The 13,817-nt window shown below is 35.8% G+C and overlaps 1 protein-coding gene across 2 annotated transcripts in view; it reads right to left on the reverse strand.

Annotated features, from left to right (window-relative positions):
* Positions 1-13,817, reverse strand: part of LOC150085539 (inositol polyphosphate-4-phosphatase type I A) — a 557,621-nt gene that overhangs the window by 60,884 nt on the left and 482,920 nt on the right. For both annotated transcript variants that reach the window (XM_090373328.1, XM_090373327.1), the window contains exon 20: positions 9,011-9,117. In XM_090373328.1, coding sequence (XP_090229454.1) covers positions 9,011-9,117 — 107 coding nt within the window. The remainder of the gene's footprint in view (positions 1-9,010; positions 9,118-13,817) is intronic.

The raw sequence follows: 13,817 nt of genomic DNA on the forward strand, positions 1-13,817 counted from the left end.
TTATTTTTATTATGATAGATTCAGTTTCCAACTATTTTAAACGTTATTCAAATATAAATATATATATATATACACACACAGAGGGGAACAGGTATCCTGTGTTTTATCAGACACTCAGCCTAAAACACTGATGGATCCAATATCTCTCTATTACAGAAGATTTAGGAGAAGTCTGGTTGGCCTGCCTCCCTAAAATCCACTCATGCACACCTTCTCGATGGTAAGCCCTGTTACGTCACTTAGGTGGCAACGAACGTGTAGAGTGGTTCTCTTCAAGACGCCTGGTCAGCGTGAAGAGGAAAAGACCAAACCCTCCAGCATATAACAGCACAACAATACAAATGGCCCTCAGTCCCCAGCAGTTTTCACTTCACTCTCACTCTTACAGCAGCGAGAGGATCAGAGTGGAAGCAGAGGGTGCACTAAGAATCACTGGGTACGACCAGGCTGGCATGCACGGAAACTGAACTTGGCCTGTTATAACGTACGATCACTCATCAGTGAAGACAGGATATTAGAGCTGGAAAAGGAATTAGAAAATGTGAATTCGAATATCATTGGTTTGGCTGAAACAAGAAGAAGAAATGAATCACTTATAAGTTTATCAAGTGGAAATCTGCTGTACACCAATGGAAACAGTGAAAGGAGTGAAGGTGGAGTTGGGTTTTTGGTCCATAAAGATTTTAAAAACAACATTTTGGAATTCAAAAGTACATCACCAAGGGTGTCAAGACTAATACTCAAGATTTCTAAGAGGTACAGCTAAAGATTATAATGATTTATGCACCAACATCGAGCCATGATGATGAAGAGGTTGAAGAAATGTACACCGAAATTGAGAGTCTTCTAGATGAGCAGAAAACCCACTACACTATTATTATGGGGGACTTCAATGCTAAGGTTGGAAAAAAGCAAAACAGCGCAGAAAGAGGAACTATAGGAAATTTTGGAATTGGTGAAAGAAATAAAAGAGGTGAAAGACTTGTGGAATTTGCAGAATCTCAAGGACTGTCAGTAATGAACACTTTTTTCAAGAAAAGGGTGAACAGAAAGTGGACATGGAAGAGTCCAAATGGATTAACAACTAATGAAATCGACTTCATCCTCGCTAACAGAAGATATATTGTGAATGATGTTACCGTCCTGAATAAGGTAAATGTTGGAAGTGATCACAGAATGGTAAGATGTACACTTGATATAGATGTAGGAAAGGAAAGGAAAAAACTGACTCGAGTAAATAATACAAAGGTCTTTGAGATAACAGAGGAGGAGAAAAAGCAGTATGTACTGGAACTTAAGAACAAGTTTGAGCTTCTGCAGACTGCTTGGGACCAAGATATCGACGAGGAATATTACAACTTTCTGAAAGTGATAAAGCCCAAGAAACCTATAGGGAAAAAGAAATCCAAAGAAGAAAAAATTAGCCAAGAAACACTTGTCATGATGAACCGAAGACGACAAATGAAAAGCAAGAAAAACACTGACAGGGAGAAAATTGAGTATACTGAGTTATGCAAAGCCATTAGAAAGAGACTCAGAGAGGACATAAGAAGATTTAACACAAGAAAAGTAGAACAAGCATTAAGGGAAAACAAAGGATTTAAACCAGCAGCCATGAGCAGTAATACAGAAAGACAAATGATACTGAAACTGAAGAATAGCGATGGTGTACTTATAAACAGCAGAGAAGGCATAATTCAAATAGCAGAAGACTACTACAGAGCATTATACAAGGAGCAAGGGAATGATACCAGCAGTGGGGAAGATGGATTGCAAAGTAGCAACCCATACGACATACCCGATATTCTTCCTGATGAGGTAGAACATGCATTGAAGAAAATGAAGAATCGGAAAGCCCCGGGGGAAGATGAAGTTACTGTAGAGTTGTTAAAATTGGGAGGAAGAGACATAACACAAAAACTGGCAAGGCTCTTCACAAAGTGCATTAGAAAAGATGTGACACCTAAGCACTGGAATAATGCAATCATAGTTTTGCTGCATAAGAAAGGAGATAAATCAGAAATTGGAAATTATAGACCAATTAGCTTGTTATCCCACATCTACAAGTTGTTCACAAGGGTCATTACTAACAGATTAGAAAGAATACTTGATGAGAATCAACCGAAAGAGCAAGCTGGCTTTAGGACAGGATTCTCAACTATGGATCACCTTCACGTAATATCACAGCTAATGAGAAAGCAAATGAATATAAAACACCATTATGCCTGGCATTTGTGGATTATGAAAAGGCATTTGACTCCATACAGCATAAGGCAATTTTTCGGGCACTGGAAAGACAAGGCATAGATACGCCATATATTATGATTTTGAAGAAAATATATGAGAGTGCTACCTCCTTTATTAGACTAGACAAAGACACTAGGAAATTTAAAATCGAGAAAGGAGTTCGACAAGGAGACACAATATCTCAGAAGCTGTTTACTGCTGCCCTTGAGGAAGCTTTCAGAAGATTAGACTGGTCGCAGAAAGGAGTCAATGTGAACGGAGAGTACCTAAACCATTTACGAGTTGCAGATGACATTGTGGTCATAAGCCACGATCCCAAAGAATTAGAGGAAAATCTTAATCAGTTATGCACAGTTAGTAAGGATTTTGGACTAAAGATGAATATGGCAAAACAAAAGTAATGATGAACAAGTATGCCACGGAAAGGGGAATAATGATTGAAGGAGCAGTAATTGAAAAGGTGGAGTCATATACTTATCTGGGACAAGTTATTAGTTGTAATAATGATAAATGGCTGGAAGTCAAGAGAAGAATAAATTTTGGATGGATAGCATTCAGGAAATATAGTCACATACTGAAGAGCAATATCCCAGTTTGTCTGAAACGTAAAATAATGAATCAATGTATACTCCCCACCATGACTTATGGAAGTGAAACTTGGGCACTCACCAAAAGAATGGAAGAGAAGCTGAGAACTACACAGCGAAGAATGGAACGAATTATATTGGGAATCAGACTGTTAGATAAGAAGAGAAACGTATGGATTAGGCAGCAAACTCAAGTAAAGGACATTCTTATCAAAACTAAAGAACTAAAATGGTCTTGGGCAGGACACATAGCTCGAAGACATGATGACAGATGGACTAAGAAAATAACAGAATGGTACCCAAGAGGAGCTAGAAGAAAACCTGGAAGACAAAGGCGGAGATGGATAGATGAAATTCATGAGTTTTTGGGTAGTAAATGGATGGCCAGTGCTCAAAACAGAAGGAACTGGAAAGTTGCTGGAGAGGCCTTCATCCTGCAGTGGATTGAAAATGGCTGATGATGATGATGCTGATATACACAGTGGTGCTCAAAAACCTATCACCTCATTTTTTAGGTAGTTTGTGCTTATACTGGCAGCTAATCTTTTAGAAAGAGTTGCAAGAATAAGTAATAACAATACACATATGAAACTATTAATTGCAAAAAATTTACTTTAACGTCTTATGGTTAAATATATAATGAAATACAGCAGACTCTCGATTTTCCAGGATAGATGGTAAAAAAAAAATTCCGGATAATCAATTTCCTGGTTAATTCAAAAATACAGAAGTCCCTGACATACATTTCAGGACTTTTTACGTAAGTCGAGCTTTACGTAACTGGGCAATGACTAATAACATATTGCTACTATATTATTATTGACAAATCTGAATTCAGCATGATACTTGTTAATGTTTGACCATTTTCATACATCCTTATTATTTTAATTTTCTGATCCAAATCGATCACTTTCCTTTTGTTGGTAGATTTACTTGTAGCGCTGTCACTTATTCTCTTAGTCGGAAATTGTTATTTTAAATTTTTTCAGGTATTATTTTGAAACAGTCATTAATGTGAAAAGTCGTAAAATGGACCATCATAAAACGGGTTCTAAGTGTACTATGCAAGAAGGATAGGTGGAACAGGACCAGGGTATGTCTGCCAGGGGCAAAAGTTGATGATGTTGTAGAGCAGATATCATCTTTTAAGGGCACAAAAGGTGATATTGTTGCACACATTGGACCTAATGACATTAAGAGTAAGAGATCTGCAGATTTACTCAACAAGTACAAGTCAATATTGAAAAAAAAGTCACGAGTTAGGGTTGAATGTGAAAGTGTCTACAATTCATTATATATTACCTGCTATCATGCCCAGACACGATAGCAGTGAGTATATGATGAGAGACTTGTTGATCAATTCGGCCCTAGAGAGATTGCGCAAGGCTCAAGGGGTAGAATTTTTTTCAGCCTGGTCTATGCTTGTTAACAGGAAAGACTGCTTCTACAGGGATAGGGTACACTTAAATACAAAGGGTGCAAGAATATTTGCTGATGATATCGAGGCAGTGTTAGGTGGGTCAGAAAACTGCTTGCTTGGGGGGGGATACACATATTAAAAGGTTAACAGTGGACTTAGGCAGAGGCAAACGTGATCCTTGCACTGCTTCTATTAGAATGAGCAGCAGCCTAGAAAGAAACGCAATGGGGATTTCCAGGACTGATGGGAGTCATAGTGGAACAAGCAAATACATGGGCTGTGTTAGGGTAACTAAGAGTAGAAACAGGTGAATGTATACTTGTGTGTACACCAATGCTAGGAGTATAGTTAATAAATTTGATGAGCTTGAAGTGCTAGTCAAGACATCAAAGGCAGATATTGTTGGGATATCAGAGACGTGGTGTCACACAGATATAAGCAATGTAGAATTGGAATTTGGGGAGTACAATGTGTACAGGAAGGATAGACAGGACAGGAAGGGAGGAGGGGTTATACTGTTAGTTAAGAAAAACAAAATCTAAGGAAGTGCATCCAATTGATGTTGGTGGACAATGCAATGTTGAGTCTCGAAAGCTACTGTTAGTATATATTTGTATTCTTACATTAAACTGGATTTATAACTTACGTGTATGTTATTGAGTCTGTTTGTTGTGACATAAGCACCGGGAAAGGAAAAATGAGAGTAGGTGTGTGTTATAGGTCTAATGAATCTGATGAGTATAATGAGCAATTGTGCAGAGAAACAGAGTGGGCCAGTAAATCAGAATGTCTTGTAATGGGGGATTTTAACTTTCCAGATATTGACTGGAACTTGTGGATTTATTGGACGATTGTTTTCTACAGCAACATGTTCGAGAGGCAACCAGATGGAATAATACTCTTGATCTGATTATCAGCAGTGATTATTCATGCATTAAGAATTTGCAGATAAAGGAACCACTGGGTGACAGCAATCACAATGTACTGATGTGGGAATTACACTTAAAGATGTAACTATCATCAAGGCTAAAAAGGAAGAGCTTTTGATTTCAAAAAGGTGACTACAGAGGTCTCAGACAGTTTAAATTCTGTACAGTGGGTCAACTGATGATATTACCAACGTTGAATTCTAAATGGGATGCCTTCAGGGACTTAATTTTGGAGGCTACTAGGCTTTTCCAACTAAGAAATACTGTTCAAGGTTCATTAATTCATCTGACATCCATTTAGGCCTAAATGGATGTCAGATGAATTAATGAGGCTCGTGGCAGAGAAGAAAAATATATTGGATCCCATAGAAAGCATCAGGTGACACAGAAGCCTTCAGCAGGTATCAATTCATTTGTAATCAAGTCACAAAGGAGGTTATAGGCCTAAAGGAGGTTAGGCAGGCAAAGGCAGATTACAAGAAATCTTTGGCAAAGGATGCAAAGAAAAACAGGAAAGAGTTCTTTACTTATGTAAACTCTAGAAGGAAAGGGATGAATCAGGTTGGACCACTTAACATAGATGGGTTGACTATTGATGATCATGTTCGGGTAGCTGATAAACTGAATGAGTATTTTGCATCTACATTCACACATGAGGAATTATTCAATGAGGGGAGTGCCGAAGTTTATCAAATGCTAACAGGGAACTAAGTGATTTTGTAATAACTGAGAGCAAAGTGGGGGAGAAATTGTTGAAGTTAAACATAAGGAAGGCACCTGGAGTGGATGGGAACTATCCAGTTATATTAAAGAAAGCAGAAAAGGAAGTAAGCAAATCCTTAGCCATAATTATGAGAGCTTCCTTGGACTCAGGGGAGGTCCCCATGGACTGGAGGTGTGCAAATGTATCACTAATTCACAAAGCGGGTTCAAAAGGTTACACAAGTAACTACAGACCTGTTAGTTTAACTTGTGTTCCGGGGGAAATAATGGAATCACTGGTTAAAGAAGCATTGCAATATCATCTAGACAAAACTGCAGTAATAGTTAAAACACAGCATGGGTTTGTTAAAGGGAGGTCTTGTCTGACCAATTTGATTGGATACTATCATGAGGTTACAAAGGAATTGGAAACTATGATGTGGTCATAATGCCAAAAATAATTTTGATATCATATACTTGGATTTCAGGGAAGCTTTTGATGCTGTTGCACATGTAAGCCTACTGTACAAATTGGAGTGGTATGGTATTAAGGGTAAGTTGCCACAATGGATAAAGGGATGGTTGAGCGGGAGATGACAGAGAGTGGTAATCAATGGACACTGCTCTTCGTGGACAAATGTTATTAGTGGAGCTCCTCAGGGTTTGGTGTTGGGCCCATTGTTGTTTTGTATATTTATCAATGATATTGATGAAGTATATCAGGTTTAATGACCAAGTTTCCAGATGATACAAATGTTGGCAGGGTTGTTAACGACAGTAAAGACAGTATGCTACTCCAACTGGATATAGAGAAGTTGGAAAATGAGCTGAGAAGTGGCAACTGAAGTTTAACATTGACAAATGCAAAGTACTGCATATGGGTGGCAATAACTGAAGAGAAACGTACCAACTGTGTGGTACTACACTCAGGGAAGAGGAAAGTGAAAAAGACCTGGGGTAATTGTGTAGTCAAATATGAAGTTTGCTGAGCAGTGCAGATGGGCTGCCAGGTCATGGAGTCTTGTCAATGATATATGGGAATTTTGCTAGCAGGGACAGGGAGGTAATTATCCTGTTATATACAAGGCAATGGTCAGGCCACACCTAGAGTACTGTGTACAGGTGTGGAGGCCTCAATTTATGAAGGATGTAGAGTTTCTAGAATGAGTACAAAGAAGGGCAACAAGATTGGTAAGGGGAACAAAGGGGTACTCTTACCAAGAAAGGCTTAAGTTCAGCAAATTGAAGCACCTGGAGAGTAGGCACCTGTGAGGTGATCTGATTGACATGTATAAGGGCTTGAATGGGTTGAGCAAGCTGAATGCTGATAGGATTCTTTCTCTTGCTCAGACTAAGAACCTGAGGGGGCACAGTTTCAAATTGATGAAAGATAGTTGTAGAATAGATGTACGGAAATTTGCCTTTAGCCAGCAGGTAGTTGATTGGTGGAACAGGCTTCCATCTTTTGTTGTGGAAGCTAATAGCCTAAATAAATTTAAGACTGAGCTGGATAAGCATTTGGAACGAATGGAGGGGTGAAATTGTTTTTTTTTTTTGGCTGATGCTGCATAAGCTTGCTTTCTTGCATTGTATTATATGCCTCTACTAATGCTAATATCATTTTCCCAAAAAAACGTTTGCTCTGTGGTAGTTTGTTTTTTTTTGTTCTTATTTTTACTTTCTTCTTATTTTGTTCTTATTTTTACTTTTTTTATATTTTATTTGTTTCATTTTGTTATTTTTGGAAAATGAATCATCTCTGGTAGGAATCTGTTGACTGACATTTTTATCCTGTTGCTCTGGAGAAATTTCTTCTTCTGTAGCAAGCAGGATGTCAAATTCTGATATGATACCTACCCACAAACATATTTGGGGTGTTAATTTTTCTTCTTATTAGTTAAGGTCACCTTAACAAATAAGAAGGGTGCACAATCATGTGATCTCCTTATTTTAAACCAAACAGTATGACTCCATATTCAAAAATTCCTGAGAAAACAGAAAGAGAAGGTTTTCTCCTTATCATTGCTTGAAGTTCTCCTACTGTTATTAGCCTCTCTAGTTTAGGATTAAGATGAAAGCCCTCTAATCCAAAGTTGTCAGTTTGGGGATTACTCTGCTCTGTGGTATTTTACTTTTTTTTTGTTCTTATTTTAACTTTTATATTTTATTTCTGTTCCATTTTCTATTTATTTGTTATTTCTTTTCTTTTTTTATAATATTTCTGAACTAATTCACTGTAAGACTGTTGAAAAATGGTTATGTAGCAACTCAACACTTGACACCTGTAGCCACATGCACACTTCATAACTTATTACTTATTAGCTTACACAGGAGCAAGTTGATAAGTTGAGTATAATTTCAAAACTAACACACTGTTAGGTCCACCACCATGGGGGGAGACCTGCTGTATGGATGATTGACATTTAGTTTCTAATGGTTCTTAAAGAGCATAGGGGAGCTCATTTACAGGGAGGAAGGCAGAATTTGTAGTTTTCGACACAAGTAATTTAAATAGATAGTTCAGATTAAAATAGCTAGTACAGGACATAAAAAAACGTGGTAAACTAAAAATTCAGAAATTAGAAACAAGAAATATATATTTAGCATAGGTGAGGATTTAATCCACAGCCTCTGGACAGGTGAACTTTCATCTTTGCTTCTAGATCACATGTACTGATAATGAATGGTGAACCACAAGTACTGATAACGTGCAAAGCAACCTTTCTCTAGATTTTCACAGGGATTTCTAAATATGGGGTCATACTGCTTGGTTACTAAGCAGTATGGGCATTCTACTAAGCTACTTTGATTTGTTTTATGTATGCAGTGTACAAAATACGAGAAAAATGGTTTTCCTCTTGCACTTTTTTTTAATCTCCACTACTCTCACTCACTACAAGTGCTATTTCTGGGGGGGGGGGAATCCTCCAGACTACTGAGACTAGAAGGCATGCTAAACATCACTTCCTGAAAATATGTTCTTTTCCCTTCTCTTGAAGACAGACGTTATAGAAAAAAATTAATACCCTTTTTTTGAGGAGCAGAAGAAATTTACTAATACACTTTTACCAATAAGCTATCTTGCATAAATAGTCAAAAATATGCATTTTATAAGATTGACTTACTTTTCTCCTTATCCACTTTTATTGATCTTTGTAATCTATGGAAATGTTCTCTAAGAAGATGAAGGCTATCCAAATTGATTTTTTCTTGAAGAGAAATATCACCAAATCTGAAAAAAAAAAAAAAATAAAAAAAAATAAATAATTAAATAACACACACACACACACACACACACACACACACACACACACACACACACACACACACACACACACACACACGGATAAACTCTTGTTATAGTGTTTGTGAGGGGAATAGCATAAAGAACAATATGACACTCCTTTTCTAGGGGATGTTTTTTCAAATTCATCAATACTTTGTTAGATACCCAATTTTTCAAAATTTTTTTGTAGTGTTCATGAAGAGCTGGAACTAGGGTGGGGTGAGTGGGGCATCAGCCCCAGGTGCAGCATTTTAAGGGTGCATTCGGCCAGTTATATATTTTAAAATTCCTTCATTTTTGATTTAATTACAGTTGGACCTGTGTTTAACAAACTTCTTTATAGCGAATTTTTTGAATTCTTTTTGGTAATTACATTTAAAAGTTTCTGTAGAATGAAGAAAATTTCCTTATAATGAATGAATCATGAGAGACTTAACTTTGTATGCTTTGTTTCCACCTCTGGCCTTTGGGCAATTAGAAAACGTAAATTAAGGGTTAAATGGATTACCATTCCACAATGTAAGTGGAAAGTAAAACTTAAGCAGCCACCTATCCTACATACCAAGAAGTCATGCTAGTAAACTGCTTTCAATAGCCAGTGAAAAGATTAAGGTGTATCCAGACACGGATAATAGCTTCTGGTCAACTTATGTTCTTTGTTTAAAATAAAAATAAAATTTTATTAAAAGAAATATTGCATTATCTTTGTACCTGCTACTTATGATTCCAGAAATTTTTGTAATTTTGTGAGACCGAAAAAAAATTATAACTTTGGGATTTATAATCACTTATGGAAAAAATATCAGGGAGGAACAGTGTTTTACAAATTTCAAAAATAACAGAGAAACTCCAATTACAAACTTCTATAACGTATGGCCCGTTTTGTAACATCACACCTTTGAGCTTTTTGGTTTGTCCTAACCACTGGAGGACAAACAAAATTTTTCAAATATTTGTTCATATTTCAACAGATATTTTAAAAATCATGTTTTATCAATTCTCTAGGATATAAAATCTGTAACCCCTTTACAACTTCTCCAATTCGTTCATGAGTATTGTCTAATAGAATCTTATCTTATCTAAATATAGAAATAGCACTATGAATTTTTCTTACCCTGCCTGTAACAGTAGTACTTTGTAACAGTAGTACTTCTTGTGAAAGGTTCTTCAAAGTGAGAAAAATTCAATCAAAATAATACACCTTCAGTGAATATTTATAATGTTAAAAGTACTATATTTTATAATATTTTGTTTCTATGATTTTATGCTAGATATATAGACAAACTATCTGGTTTTCTAATTTTTTTGTAGTTATATGTACTTTCTTTGTAGTTTATATTCAATTAAATTCTCTGTAGATATAAATGAATATTCATAAGTTTCTTTTTCTTTGATATTTTTGTTTTGTTATATTTATTGTATTATTTAAATTATAGCAAGGGGGGGTGTAGCGGGGATAATTTCCCCTGGGTGGTGAGCTTCAGGGGCTCAAACTGAAGGAATTATCTATCAAAATCAGGGGCACTAGGAAGACATGTTGTCCCCAGCAGTGACGACCCTAGCTACGCTACTGAAAGATTGACTACCTGCATATAATGGGGGCGTATTTATAACACTTTTGCCCCAGGCATAGGATTGCCTAGTTCCGGCTATGTGTTCATGAAGCATTGATTAACATGCAAGTTGAAACCTACACACTTAATGTACTACACTTGCTTTTTGGTACTGTCAGCCATCTTTTTTTCTGTACTACTATAAAAAGAGAATAAAAATCTTTTAAAAGATTTTATCAAGTTAAATTATCATTAGTATTAAAAAAAGAATAAATGCAGTACTAGCACAATAATGCAATAAATTTTTATTAATCATCCATAACTTTTACATCACTATAACTTGTTAAGGATTTCAGTACTTGTCAACAAGTTCTTTTCAGTTATATTAAAACTGATTACCATTATTACATTAAATGAAATATTTTTCTCACACACCTTACAACATAGAAAAATAAATAAATAAATGTAAGCTCCTGTAATTCGTTAAATAGAGGGTTATTTTTATTTTTTTATTATTATTTTTTTTGGTAGTTGTTGGCGCATCGGCTTCTGTGGCCATAATGCACCTCCCAAAGTTTTTTTGCAGTACTTTGATCCAAGCCCGAGGCGGGATTTGAACCTGCGACCTTTGGGTTGCCAGGCAGGCACTTTACCCACCCGGCTAGCCCGATCGGCTAGAGGGTTATAACATCAACTGAAAAGCATATTTTCATTATCTTCATTAAAAATCAAGACTCTTCTGACTAATAATTTCACCTGTGAAACTAGATGATTTGTTCTGATTTTAAAGTAAAAAAATTTCTCTCTCACCAGATAGGATGTTACAAGAAACAGTATTTGGGACTTCTTAAGTTGTATCCAAAGCCTGTTTCTGACATTTTCCTCTCTTTAATCAGTGCTTTTTTTTTTTTTTTGACAAAAGAATAAAAAAAAAAAAAAAAAAAAGGTTCATTTTTATCTTTTGATTAGGTAGTAAAATCTTATGTTTCAATAAAATAACTCTTCTTTGGGTTATGTTGTTCCATACGTCCACACTAAGTACCTGTTGCAGTATTCCATGTAATAAAAATTTGGTAAGCTTTATCTCTAAGGGATGGCCTTAGCTCATATATTCTTATATATTCAAAGCATAATTTAGTACTGCGTCTAGAAGTGCAAAATAAATTTTTACCTTAGTAGTTAGTGAAAAAGTATTTCTCATATTATAAAAAAAATAGAGAAAGAAGTGCAGTCTGCTACTAAAATAGTTAATATGCTTATTCCAAGACAGTGCATGATCTATCCATAATCCTAACATATAGGTTAGTGCAAAAGCATCATTTTAATGTAGCCATCTACCAAAGTAGTTAAATTAATTAATTAAATTGGCATCAGATATAACCAAAATGATGCCAATTTAATTAATTAATTTAACTAGTTTGGTAGATGGCTACGTTAAAAATGATGCTTTTGAACTAACCTATATGTTAGTCATTCTACCTCGTAGCATGAGGCCTTTGCCTTAAATATTTTATAGTCTATATTACTACACACACACACACACACACACACACACACACACACACACACACACACACACACACACACACACACACACACACACACACACACACCATCAGGCATCTCTTATATTGTGAAGTTAAACTTCATAACTGGGTTGTCACTATTGCACACCCACCGAGGAGAAGCCAACAAGCTTTGAAACGGTGCTGTCTGGGTGGTGGTATCCGCTGAGAATAAGTAACAGTAGTCTTTTCCATTGTTGAAGTATTACTTATTCGAGGTAGTACAATACCATGGTAACCCCAGGGGCTCACATCTGGTGAACATGGGCTTGGCACACCCACGGTCCCGAGCTGGATATCATCATTCTTCTCTTTCTTGGTGATCTCCTTTTACTTCTCTTTCTCTTTCTCTCTGGGTCACAGGGTAAATGGAATTTTTTTTAGGCTGGTGCAGTATAAGCCTCAGGCTTCCTTGAACCTTATGGCTAATAATAATAATAACTCATTGTGAAGGCATTCACAATATGAGATATAACCAAAATGATGCCAATTTAATTAATTAATTTAGCTACTATGGTAGATGGCTACATTAAATTGATGCTTTTGCACTAACCTATATGTTAGTCATTCTACTTTGTAGCATGAGTGCTTTGCCTTTAAATATTTTATAGTCTACCTATAATCCTAAATACAGTCGGACTGCTATATAACGAAATCGATCGTTCACTTGAAAAAATTTGTTAAAGAGAAATTTCGTTATAAAGAAATATGACTTTTTCAACAATGAAAAATACTGTAATTCCACATTCAAAAATATATTAGATTGAAAATAAATCAGGAATAAGTCAGTATGAATAAATTTTCTACCATTTTAAAACAATTAATTTATTAATATATACTTATTAAGAATTAGTTTGTAAAATATTTGGTTATTTTTTGTTGAACACTGGATTTTACTGTACATCATTCATACAAATGTTTGCATTTGTTTAAACGCTGAAATATATTTTCTGGCACATTTTCTTCACATTGAAGGCCTTGATGCAAAGTTTCAAATGTTGCCAATATTTCATGTTTGGAAGGTTTAATATTGCCCTCATTCCCTTTGCCCCCATATTCATCCAACTCATCAGTGACTTTGTCACTAATTCTTTAAATACTCTCCAAAATGTTGGAGTCACTCGGATATTCAGCTATGATGACATCATTGTCAACTCCTAAAAATTTGTCAAGAACAATTTCTCTACTATTAAAACCTCTCGCTTGGAGTTCTTCCCATGATTGCTCAATGTCTTGTAGTAGTTCATCCCTCTCATTGCTGCTAATTGGTGTTTTAGCAAGACCTGCTCTTACAAAACAATTTTTATTCGTTTCCATCACATCTTGACTCCACACTTTCACCAACACTGATATGCACATACACAAATCTATAACATAATCTATAGGCTGGTTGGTTTCTATTCTCAATATAATTTTTTTCAGTATGCACCTTCAGTAGTGCATTTTCAAATTCTTGATAATTCCTTGGTCCACTGGCTGCAGTTTAGAAGTTTAGACAAGGTATTCAGAGGAAAGAAAACAAGCTTTA

This window comes from Mastigoproctus giganteus, chromosome 5 (genome assembly GCF_048544385.1).
Source record: "Mastigoproctus giganteus isolate SK-2022 chromosome 5, ASM4854438v1, whole genome shotgun sequence".
Classification (NCBI taxonomy): Eukaryota; Metazoa; Arthropoda; class Arachnida; order Uropygi; family Thelyphonidae; genus Mastigoproctus; species Mastigoproctus giganteus.